General features: G+C 40.4%; 1 protein-coding gene across 1 annotated transcript in view; it reads right to left on the bottom strand.

Annotated features, from left to right (window-relative positions):
• The window catches only part of LOC118842724 (zinc finger protein 665-like), a 35,181-nt gene extending 22,414 nt beyond the window's left edge, over positions 1-12,767 (bottom strand). The window contains exons 1-3 of the mRNA XM_036750100.1: positions 12,662-12,767; positions 5,078-5,204; positions 3,648-3,740 (exon numbers count right to left, since the gene is read on the bottom strand). Of these exons, the coding sequence (XP_036605995.1) occupies positions 3,648-3,740; positions 5,078-5,204; positions 12,662-12,709 (268 nt within the window). The 5' untranslated portion in view covers positions 12,710-12,767. The remainder of the gene's footprint in view (positions 1-3,647; positions 3,741-5,077; positions 5,205-12,661) is intronic.
• Between the last annotated feature and the right edge of the window lie 275 nt (positions 12,768-13,042).

Below are 13,042 nucleotides of genomic sequence, written 5' to 3'. Positions count from 1 at the left end.
ATCAAAAACAAACACTTTCTAAAGGGGACACAGTCAAGGGAGAAAACTCAATAAAGGGGGATAGGTTAGGAAGGAGCAAAATATAGTTAGTCTTTCACAACATGACTATTGTGGAAGGGTTATACATAAAGATACACATGTGGCCTATGTTGAATTGCTTGACTTCTTAGGGAGGGTGGCTGGGAAGGGAAGAGGGGAGAGAATCTGGAACTCAAAGTTTTAAAAACAGATGTTCAAAAACCAAAAAAAAAAAGTTCTTGCATGCAACTAGAAAATAAGATACATAGGCAATGGGGGGTAGAAATTCATCTTGCTCTACAGGAAAGGAAGGGGAAAGGGGAGGGGAGTGGGGTGACAGAAGGGAGGGCTGACTGGGGAACAGGGCAACCAGAATATATGCCATCTTGGAGTGGGGAGGAGGGTAGAAATGGGGAGAAAATTTGTAATTCAAACTCTTGTGAAAATCAATGCTGAAAACTAAATATATTAAATAAAAAAAATAAACATTAAAAAAAAAAAGAAATTCACATGGCAACCTACAACTTTGAGCAACTACCACCCTGATCAGTCAGGTGCCATGAATTGGGCCAGAGCCTCCACCAGCAAGAAGATTAAGTTTCACTGAAGACTCAGATGATAGCAAGCTTTAATTACCAATAAAATATTTTTAAATTAAAATATGTACTTTTCAAAAACAAAAAAGTATTGTGTATGTAATACACAAAAATTTGTTGCAAACATAACTTTTGTATGAACTGAAAAACCAAAAATTCTGGTCACTCACTTGATTGCAATATTCACTTTACTGCAGAACTCTGGACCTGAATCTGCAATATCTCTGAGGGGTACCTGAAATTTTTCTCATTCTTCTTTTCATTCTGACTCTTTCGTCCCTAATTCTATTCTCCTTCTTAAACTATTACTAGCTTCACTCCTTGAGTTCTCTTATATCCCACTGTGGCCCACTCAAGTAGATGTCTTTACACTCCAAAACACTCTGCTTTCACTGGCTCAGCTAAGACCAAGCTTCCTCATCTGTTGCATATTCTCAACCATCTCCATGTTTGTATGCCAGATTGGGAGCTCCTTGACAGCAGGGATTGGCATTTCCCTTCTCAAAGCTTGGCGAGGGGCCTAGAAAGCTGGAGGTGCTTAATCCATACTTATTGACTGGCTGACTGGACCCAAGGCTGACACCAGGGCCAAGCTTCTACCTCTGGTCTGTCTTACTTGGCAAATGCAGCTTCTGGCCTCAGCCCTGTTTCTGTCTCTTTCAAGCACCTTATCTCCTATTTGAGTGATCTTGGTCTCATTCTAACACTGATGGGACTTAACCAGACCAATAGTGAAGATGCCAGACACTTTTTTTAGGCTCCTGAAGCAACCCATACTATGAAACACCTGGGAATTTCTACTTCCCACTTCCCCAGACTCAGAGTGCCTGTCAACTCAATGAATCTGGCCAACCATTCTCCAAGAATGGCCCAAAGACTGAGCCTCAGAGATCAAAGGAGGGACACAGCTTGATAATTTGTGTAGAGAAGAGCCTTAGATTAATTCTAAGTCAGGCAACAGCCTTTGCTAGTCCTTAGATGCTGCTGAATGAAAAGAGAAAAAAGCATAAAACCAGGCTGCCTGGGTCCACTACAAATTTACCCTCTGTAAGTTCAGGCTACACCTCACTGTGGCAAGGGTATTCTTTGACATCTTCCTAACTAACTCCCTTGGGGCAGCTACATGGTAGGCTGGAGAGAGCACTGGTTAGGAAGACCAAGTTTAAATCCAGCCTCACACACTTACTAGCTTTGAGATCCTGTTCAAGTGACTCAGGCCTCTTGGCCTTGGTTTCCTCATGTGTAAAATGAGACTGTAAAGGAAATGGCAAATGACTCCAGGATCTTTGCTAAGAAAACCCCAAATGGCAACATGAAGAGTCAGAAATGACTGAAATGACAGAAAACCACATAACTGACTCCCCATCTCCTTCACCACAGCAGCTTTTCCAATTCTTTTCATTTTTTCCCAACAATCCCTCACTACCTGCTCCCACTGTTCACCTCCCACTCACCTTCTCAGCAGAGAAATCTGTCTTGTGTTTATTGAAAGAACTGGATACTTATCAAAAGTTATCTTATTCTCATTTCCCATATATTAAATACTTTTTTTTTCCTTTCTGACACCACAAATAAAACCATCTCTCTCTAATCCTAAAAACACAATCACTTGATCCATTCAACCCAAGACATGGTTTCTAATATCTTTCTTACATTTTTTAGCTAAACAGCTGGACATACCTAGTTACAAGTGGTGCCTCCACCTCCTTTCCTGTTTTCTCTTAAATTCTCTGCAACCTAGCTCCCAATTTCTTCTTCAACTGAAATTCCTCTCTCCAAATTTACCCAAAACCTCAAAGTTGCTAAATCCACTGACCATTTCTTCACCCTCTTTCTTCTTGCCTTCTCTGCAGCCTTTAACAGTCAATCACCCTCCTTTCTCTCTCTTTTAGTGACACTCCTCTCATTGTTCCACAAAACAAACTCATTTTCTTTCCCCCATCCTTGCCATCTTCCTACGTTCCTAATGCTGTCCAAGGCATCCTCCTAATCCTTCAAGCTAACACACACTCTTGAGCCCAATATTCAATCTGCTGCACAGTCCTATGATTCCACCCAGGTAACACCTTTCCCATACACCCCTTCTCTCCCAGCACTGCTACTGCTTGTTACCTGACGTGTTACAAGAAACTGCTACTTGCTCCAGCTGCCTTAAGTCTCCCCCGACTCTGGTCATGCCTCCACCATTTATCCTAAAGTTCTAGACTGACCATGTCACCATGTCCTCAACAACCTCCAGTGGCTCCCTGGGAAAAGAATCAAATATAAAATCCTCTCTATGGCTCTTAATCACCTAACCCTCTCCTAACCTGCTAATTTTCTTTCAACTCATATCCATACCAAACATACTATAATCCAGAAGTGTGGGCCTCCCTTCTGTTCTGTGAACAGGACACTCCACCTCCTGACCCTGTGGTTTTCTATGTCATCTCCACACCTAGAATGCTCACCCTGCCTTCCCTGAAGCCACAGCTACAGCCCACCTTGCAGTCCTCCTTCACTTTAGTGCCTTCACTGTCCCAATGAGCTCCAATTTCTCTTGTCCATAACAGGATTCTACATTAATGTTGGCATGTCATCTGCCACAACAGTCTGAACTCCAAGAGAGTAGGGGATGATCCTTGTATCTCTTTATATCCCTGGGGCTTAGCAGAGGGTCTGGAACAAGGCAGGAACTTCACAAATGTTCACTGACTTAAAGAAAGTCTAAGAAAGAGCCCATATTGGAAAGCCTAACCCCCTTTTGCACTTTCTGGGAAGTTCCAGGGCCCCAATTTCCAAACAATGACTTTTTTTAGGATCATAGATTTGTAACTGGGAGAGAGCTTAATTCCCATGGCGTCCCACTTCCTTTTTTTACAAAAGCTGAAATTGAGACACCGTGGGGTTTAGTGACTTGTCCACAGGCTGAAAATGTCAGAAAAACAATTCCAAGTCAGGTGTTCTGCACTCAAATCCAGCACTGCCTTTGCTACAACACTCAGAAGCCTATTGTACTCACACCTCTCACATACCTGCTTTCACCTCACTCACCTGGACAGCAGCTCTGCTGGCCTTCTTCTTCCAGCATCCATGGTGCTTCACTTTCCTCAGAATACATCAAATATTCTCTGGGAACTGGAATCCCTGAGTATGGGGAATCAGGGATGAGCATGGACAAAAACTTGGAATTTAGTTGTCTTTAGCGAAAACAGTGTACATACAAAGCTACTCCGTTTTGAGGATCACTCCATCATATTAACACATATCTGACTTATTCTCCCATTCATGGCTGTAATTCATGTAACCAAAATAGGATGTACCAGATCAGCCTTCAGCTCCAGCAAATTTGTCCTTGATGAATCAGCTTTGGCTCTGTCTCCTACCCAACTCCTCACTCCCTGAAACCTATAAAAACCTTGCTACTGTTCACTCAGGGAGTCACTGCCTGTTCAGGAACTCAATGAACCTTAGTTACTCAAATTCTGATTTTTGGCCAGTCTGTTCTTCCTGCCATTGATAGTGGCATGCAAGCAAGGAACACAGGATGGTCCCCAGAAGTCCTTAAGCATGGTTTAAATTACATTTATTTTGGGGAGCTTTGGGGAGATGTGGGGGAGAAGGTCATGGAGCCAATGTGGAATGAGAAAATTTGATCTTGGTGCACTTTCTTCATAGTTTCCATTATCTAGAAATTAGAGGGAGCTGGTAGTGCAATAGAAAGAGCCCTGGGCCTGGAGTCAGAAATGCCAGGGTCTAAATCTAGCCTCAGACAATTTATTAGCTGTGTGCCTTTGGAAAAGTCACTTAACCTCTGTTTGCTTCCGTTTTCTCAAAGGTCAAAAGGGAATAATAATATCACCAAATAACATAATATTTTAAAGAAAGCACTTAGCACAACAGCTGGTGAACAGCAGGTGAAGAGAAAGCCTTATTCCCTTCCTTTCCCACCATCTCTGCTGGAATGTGGAGACAAAGGAAAGGAAGATTAAGGACAAATGTGTGAGACTAAGTACAACTAGGAGCTGTGAGCTACAAATTGCATGCTTCTCAAAAAGAAGGATATCCTAAATACTTGGCCCGTCCCAAAAAGGAAGTGGTTGCTAAGAAAAGCTGGTCAAGCAGTTTTTAGAGATTTGGCAGACAAAATTCATGTCCAGGAAGAGTTGGACTAAATAACCCAAGGGATTAGTTCTACATCTCAGATGCTTCAACATTCATCTCATCTTTGACCTCAAACTACCTAGAACTGACAAGAGACTCAGGAGCTTCAGGAGCAACATGGAAACCTTCATATTGTCTTCACACAATGTATTGACCTTTTATAGGAAAACCACGGAACAGGAGGACCCTGTCTCTAGGATACAGGACATCAGCACTTTTCCCTTTCTGGTAACGGATAAATGCTCCAAAGCCAGCACACTGATTGATGAGGATATTCCCTTTGATAGCACATTCAGAGTGACTAGGGCAAATGTCCTTACCCACGAAGTGCAAGTTCTGGGCATTCTCCAACATGACCTCCTTGTACAACTCCTTCTGAGGACGGTCTAACAGGCTCAACTCCTCTGGGGTGAAGTCTACAGCCACATCCTGGAATGTCACCAACTCCTAAACTAGCAAGAGTCACAAGATTTCGACCTGAAAAAGACTCCAGAATTCATGCAGTCTAACCCTCATCCAGTGAGAAGAGGAAACTGAAGCACAGAAAGGGGATTTACCTAAAAGTCATAGCCTTGTAGAGTATCAGAATCAACACTTAAATCATAGTCATTAAGAGCTCAGGGAAATATTGGGAAAAGTATTTGATATGATCAATTGGAATAAAGTGGAGGAATGTCTTACTGTGGAATGTGTCTCTCTATAGCATCTGGGACAAAGTATGTGTTTTATCTCTTAGGTAGAAGGATTTCTGGAGGAGAAACAGAGAAGATGATGTAAAAGTTCTTCCTTATCAATACTGATAAAAGCAATACCGTATAAATAAAATTCTGTGAATTTTGTGAGAAGCAGTCAAGTACAGTAATTTTGGGAGGAGGGCAGGAGCATAATGTTTGATTATAGAAAAGAGAGGAAAGTAAAAGAAAAGATCTAGTTAATTTCCAAAGACCCTCAAACAAAGTCTTATCTAGATAAGACATGAAAATGATTCATAAGACACACAAATTACAATCTGGACTGAACTGAGGGAGATGAGACTTTCTGGCCAAGTGAAGGAGAGTTATCTGTTGTTAAACTGAGGGCTTGAGGGTACCTGAATATTCTATGTCATGGACAAAACATCTTACGCCTTCACTTTATGATTGCTTTCCTTTGTCAATACCATGTATTTCCTTACTATAATATTTAGTTACATGGTTGGTCATTTTTGTTGTTTTTGGTGCTCAAAGTGGACCAAAATGACATCACTATGTCAGGGTTAAAGTACAATGTGTCTTCTATCCTTTCACCCCCAATTTACATAGTAAGCAAAAAGATATAGGTTATACATGTGCAACCATGTAAAACATTTCCGTATTACTTACTTTGTACAGAATGACTTGAAAAAAAGAATGTAAGAAAGATGGAGAAAAATAGCAGGCCCCAGTCTGTATACAAACAGTATCAGTTCTTTCTCTGGAGGCAGGTAGTATGCTTCCTCATTAGTCCTTTGAGATTTTCTTGGATCATTGTATTGCTGAGAATAGCTAAGTCATTCGCAGTTCTTTATTGAACAATATTGCTCTTGCTGTATATAATGTTCTCCTAGTTCTGGTCACTTCATGTTGCATCAGTTCAACTAAGTCTTTCCAGGTTTTTCTGAAATCATCACCTTTACCATTTCTAATAGCACAACAATACTCCATTACAATCATATACTACAGATTGTTTAGCCATTCTCAAATTGATGGGCATCTCTTCAATTTCCCTTTCATAGCCACCACAAAAAGAGCTGCTGCAAATATTTTTGTACAAAAAGGGCCTTTCCTCTTTATTTTGATGTCTTTGGGCTATAAACCTGGCAGTGGTGTTGTTGGATCAAAGGCTATGCACACTTGTATAGTCCTTTGGGCACAGGTCCAAATGGCTCTCTAGAATGATTGGATCACTTCCTAATTCTACCATCTCCTCCAACCTCCATCATTTTCCTTTTGTAACATAGTAGCCAATCTCATAGGTATGAGTTGGTGCCTCAGAGTTGTTTTAATTTGCATTTCTCTAACCAATTGTGATTTAGAGCCTTTTTTCATATGATTATAGATGCCTTTGATTTCTTATTCTGAAAACTACCTGTTTATAACCTTTGACCATTTATTGTTTGGGGAATGACTTGTATTTCAATAAATTAGACTCAGTTCTCTATATTTTGAAGAAATGAAACCTTTATCAGAGATACTTGTTGGAAAAAAAATTTCCCCACATCTCTACTTTCCTTATAGTTTTGTTTGCACTAGTTTTGTTTGTGTTAAAACTTTTTTAATTTTATGTGATGAAAATTAGGGATTTTACATTTTGTATTATTCTCTATCACTTGTTTGTTCATAAATTCTTATCTTATGCATAGACAGGACAGATAAATGATTCCATGCTCTCCTAATTTATTTATGGTATTACCCTTTATGTTTAAATCATGTACCCATTTGGCCTTTATTCTGGTATACATTGTGAGATGTGGGTGTATATCTAGTTTCTTCTATAGTGTTTTCCAGTTTTCCCAGAAGTTTTTGTGAAATAATGAGTTTTTGTTTCAAAAGCTAAGATCTTTCTGTTTATCATATACCAGATTGCCAGGATCATTTACTATAAGGTAATTTATGCCTAATCTAGGCCACTGATCCATCACTTGATTTCTTAACCAGAACCAGAATGTTTTGATAATTATGGCTTTATAACAGAATTTGAGATTTGGTATGATTACACTGCCTCCCTTGTTTTTTTTTTTTCTTCCTATCTATTCCCTCGATATCCTTGACCATTCAGAAAACCTTTTTCTTGGTGTTGTTGCCAGACCAAAATTAGCAGAAGCATCAGAGAACTGATCCATATACTGTTATTTAGTTACATAGAAACAAGAGTAATTATGGAGGGCTCCTTCATACATTAAAAGCTAAATTTAATCAATATAGGTTGTATTTCAGCTAATGCATGAGAAAGATATTGACATTTTCCTCCAGAGAAAAAGAAGATCTAAACATACCTCTAGAACTCTGGAAACTTGGAAGGACAAAAGTCAGGAGAATGGACCATATATAGGAGAGGTGGGCTAAATTGGAAAATGCCTTGATACTTGGGATCAGTCATCTATATTTCCAATCTGCTACATGCACAATTTGTGTTTGGCCAAGGTGCTTGGAATGTGAGGGCCTTCCATTTCCACCATTAGGATATGATACACTTTATCAAAAATTCTGATATTTGGGAATAATTTTCCATCATATGTACAACACTGTCTTTTATGTTTTATCAATGTGTTTTCTTTTTGAAAACACCTTAATTACGGTCCATTTTTCAACATCTCACTTCTAACTTCCTTTAATTTATTATTTTACTTTGGAACAATTAAGGTATTTTTTTGACCTTTAAGATTCCCAAGAATTTATAATTCTTGTTTTGCACTGGGCTCTCTTGAGTCACTACTCTTCATTTCATAGTACTCATCAAATGGGCTTTCATTGCAGGAAGGCTGTCCTCATAGATTCAGAACTGATCTCTGACTCCCTAACTCACACCCAGCAAAAGCTATGCAAAATCTGTTTCCTTTGCAAGCCTCCCACATCCACCTCTCACCATGAACTCCAAACCTCCATTTAAGGAGAAAGCTCATTTCACAAATCTCATTTCTCATCTGGCTCAACATCTTTGGGACTTCTCTGAGAACCTGAACTGGGGTATCTGCTCCACACTCCAACCTGTTTTCATCATTTTTTTTCTGTTGTTTTCCTCTTTTAGACGGTCAGGTCCTTGATGCTAGGAGAGTTCTAAAAACCATCCGAGGAAAGACTTTCAAATACAATGGAAAGGACAGAGAAATATGCAAGACTATTCCAAACCCACTAGAAATGAGAAGGTAATAGAAGAATATGTTCCAGAGAGCAGTGAAGCCCAGTATGGAGCCCAGGGAGATTTGTCCTCCAAATAGGAGCTTAGCGATGTGGGACAAAAGGGGATGAATGTTCAATGCTAAAAAAGAGTCAAGTATTTTTAGAAAGAAAAACAGAACTGAAGACATTTTTGTTTCTGTGCACCCAATGAAACTTTTGCAAAAATTAACCATGGACTAGGGCAGAATGTAAAAAAGCAGAAATTATCAATATATCCTTTCACGCCATAATAAAATAAGAATGGAAATGGGTTCAGGAACAACAAAAGATTCAAGCTCAAATGGTGATGGAACAATGATACTTACACATTTAATACTATCCTATTGAAATTATGGGGGCAGCTAGCAGGCAGAGTGGATAGAATGTTGGGCCTGAGTCAGGAATCTGAGTTCAAATTCAGCCTCAGACCCTTATTAGCTATGTAGTCCTGGGCAGGTCATTTAAACTCCCTTTCCCTGAGTATCCTCATCTGAAAAATGAGCTGGAGAAAGAAAAACAAACACTCCAATATCTCTGCCAAGAAAACGCCAAATGGGGTCACAAAGATTTAGATATGACTGAACCACAACATCGATAATAACAACAAAATTATGAAGGAGATGTTTCACAGGGCTGAAGAAAATAACAAAATTCATTTCGAAAAATGAAAGACCTACAATAATATAAAGGGGAATGATGATTAGAATTAAGGACAGAGGTGTAAGAGCACTTCCAGACATCACACTAGAGTATACAGCATTGGTCATCAAAATCCTGTGGTACTGGGGGGAAAGACAGAGAGAGAGAAAGAGAGAGAGAGAGAGAGAGAGAGACAGGGAGAGAGAGAGAGAGAGAGAGGGGAAGAGGGAGATAAATGAATGGAACAGATTAAACAAAGGAGATTCAGAATCATTAGAACTCAGTAACTCCATGATTGATAAAGTGGAAAAAAGAATACTTAGGGTAAAACCCGTTATATAGTTAAAAAAAAACTGCTGAGAAAACTGGAAAGCAGTGAGGAAGGAAATTAGGATTGTACCTACATCTTACACAATACTCTACAATACATTCTATATAGATGTGATTATTGTTGTTCAGTTGCTTCAGTCATGTCTGATCCTCCATGACCCCATTTGCTAATTTCTTGGCAAAGACATTATCAAAGAAAGGAGAACTGATCTCTTAAGAGCCAGGGGGTAATTGAAAGAATCCACCAATCACCTCCTAAAAAAGATCCAAAATGGAAACTCCCAGGAATATTACAACCAAATTCCAGAGCTCCCACATCCAGGAGAAAAGAGTACTAGCAGACAGAAAGAAGCAATTTAAATGTCATGGAGCCACATCCAGGCTAACACAAAAGTGAGTAGCTTTTACATTAAAAATAATCAGAGGGTGTGGAATGTGATCTTCAGCAAGACAAAGGAACTAGGATCATGACCAAGCATCACATGCTCACAAAAACTGAGTATAATCAAACACAAGAATCAAGAGAAGCATGAAAAGGTAAACAAGAAAGAGAAATCATAAGGGACTTACTAAAGTTGAACTGTTTTGTTTACATTCCTACATAGAAAGATGATGTGTATGATTCATGAGACCTCAATATCATAGTAGCTGAAAGGAATATGCATATACATATATGTACATATGTGTCTATGTGTGTATATATGTAGGTATGCATGCATATATATGTAAACATATATATACACACACATAAAGGGCACAAGGTGCGTTGAATATGAAGGGATGATATCTAAAAAAATAAAATCAATTTAAGGGATAAGAGAGGAAAATATTGAGAGAGGGAGAAAGGGAGAGACAGAATGGGCTAAATCATCTTGCATAAAAGTGGCAAGAAAAAGTGCTTCTACAGGAAGGGAAGAGGGGGCAGGTGAGGGGGAATGAGTAAATCTTGCTCTCATCAGATTTGACCTGAGGAAGGAATACCATACACACTCAATTGAGTATCTTACCCCACAGGAAAGAAGGAGGAAGAGGATAAAAAAAAAAGGAGGATGACAGAAATGAGGGCAGCCGGGGGAGGGGGGAGGAGGTAATCAAAAACAAACATTTTTGAAAAGGGACAGGGTCAAGGGAGAAAATTCAATAAAGGGGGATAGGTTAGGAAGGAGCAAAACATAGTTAATCTCTCACAACATGAGTATTGTGGAAGGCTTTTACATAATGATACTCATGTGGCCTATGTTGAATTGCTTGCCTTCTTAGGGAGGGTGGGTGGGGAGGGAAGAGGGGAGAGAATTTGGAGCTCAGTTTTAAAAACAGGCGTTCAAATACAACAACAACAAAAAAAGTTTTTGCATGCAACTAGGAAATAAGAAACACAGGCAATGGGGCACAGAAATTTATCTTGCCCTACAAGAGAAGAAGAGAAAGGGGGATGGGAGGGGAGTGGGGTGACAGATGGGAGGCCTGACTGAGGAATGGGGCAACCAGAATATACACCATCTTGGAGTGGGGGGAGGATAGAAACAGGGAAAAAAATTTGTACTTCAAACTTTTGTGAAAATCAGTGCTGAAAACTAAATATATTAAATAAATTTCAAAAAAAAGAAAAAATAAGAACTTGAAAAAAAAAAAGAACATTCTTTCCTCTGTCTATTAGGCATTAAGGATGAGACCCTTAACCCAAGAAACTATCTTACTTAATATTTTATGGGCAATATACAATGTTATGGAATGTTAAACACAGAAACACTGGGTTGTAGTTTCAACTGACCCTTGTCAACTCTCTTGTCTTATTGTATTTACAACCTATTCAATTTAGAAAAGTCCTTTTCTTCTCTCATGGTTAAACATACATGGAGATCATAAAATTGAGTAACACAGGCATGCTGAGTTGTGACTATTCTGAAAATGTACTTAAACCTTCTCATTCTTCTGTTTAGGAAGTCAGACTTTCTCTGGCTTTATACATGTATGTATCTGCTAGCTTTAAGGGAATAAACAATATGGATTCACATATCACCTAGCCTGTTTGCCTCCTTCAACGAAACTTTCAGGTCAACACACCTCCTTGACAAGAACTGACCATTTCCTTCAGTATCCCCCTTTCTACCATTGAAAAAGAAAACTCCCAGAACTTTGAATAGTTCCCCAACTTGGCCCTTTCCCCATATCCTCTCAAGGGAAGTACTAGGCCCTTAACAAATGCTAATTAACTAACAGCTAAAGAAGTTATTCTTTTCTTTGGCCTCCTCCAGATACCTCTGGTAAGGGCCTTAAGAAGGTATTCTTTTCTTTGGCCTCCTCCAGATATCTCTGGTAAGGGCCTTTCTCCATGTGAATGTTACCCACAAGCCAACTTAACCTGTTTTCTTGAGTTTCCATATTTTCCAGAAACACTGGACCAGAGTATGCAGGAGGTCAGGAACATCCCCAGCTCCTTCTCATAGTATTTGCTCCCTTCACCCCTCACTGCCTGCTCAGTGTGGCCTTGAGAGTCAAACCAGCTACAAGACAGGGGCCAGTCAGTGTGCACCAGATGGATGCACCAGACAGAGCTGTTTATGCAGCTTATACCCTGGAGAATAAGCAAAGCATCCTGTCTTCCAGGTCTGGCAAGGAGATTTGGGCCAAAGAGGCAAAGGCAGAGGGGGAAGCAGTTCTATGGACATGTGGGGCAGGGGTGCTAGGCATGGATAAAGGAGCAAAGACAAGACCCCTACAGAACAGAGAGGAATGTGTGAAGTGGTCTTCCTTGTGACAGGGATCATGAGAAAAAACTTAAAGAAAAACCTGCACAGAGGAGGGCAACAATTAGGGGTGGGGGTACGAGGTAGTGATTGTGATGCCAATGTGCCATGAATCAGTTCAAAGCACAGAGAACAGGGTGGTGCTGTGACTACTGTTTTCAATTTCCTGCCTGTTTTGGCAAAGAAACAATCCATAGGTAGGGGATTGCCAGCATCATAGACAATGCTCTTTGTCTCTGGAAGTGGCCTCTTTTGGGGATGTTGGTCAAGTCTGTAGACAGAGTGCACTCACCTGGGGTGGGGGTCTGCAGCTCCCAGGGACCATTCCCTCTGGCTCCATGCTCCCTGCTTGGGCCAGGCCTTGGTCTTCTGCAGACTCAGCAGGGGAGGGAGAAGGATCCCCAGGCAAGATGCTGGTCTACACGGATTTAGAGAGGGTGAGGCCCTGCCCTCAGGACAGAGAATGAAACCCCCAGATAGGGTCCAGCCTGGAAAAGAAGATGGTCCCACCCTCTCCTACTCCTCTTCTTTCCCATTCCTTTCCCCCATTCTCCTTCAGATAACCAAGAGGCAGAAGGGGCTTGGGATCCCAGAAGGGACGAGAACAGTCAGAGCCTCAGTGGCTCCTGAATAAGATATCTTCCTCTAACTGGGTATGGGACCTGGACCCCCA

The sequence above is a fragment of the Trichosurus vulpecula genome, chromosome 3, assembly GCF_011100635.1.
Source record: "Trichosurus vulpecula isolate mTriVul1 chromosome 3, mTriVul1.pri, whole genome shotgun sequence".
Taxonomy (NCBI): Eukaryota; Metazoa; Chordata; class Mammalia; order Diprotodontia; family Phalangeridae; genus Trichosurus; species Trichosurus vulpecula.
This window is presented reverse-complemented; position numbering and strand designations above follow the sequence as displayed.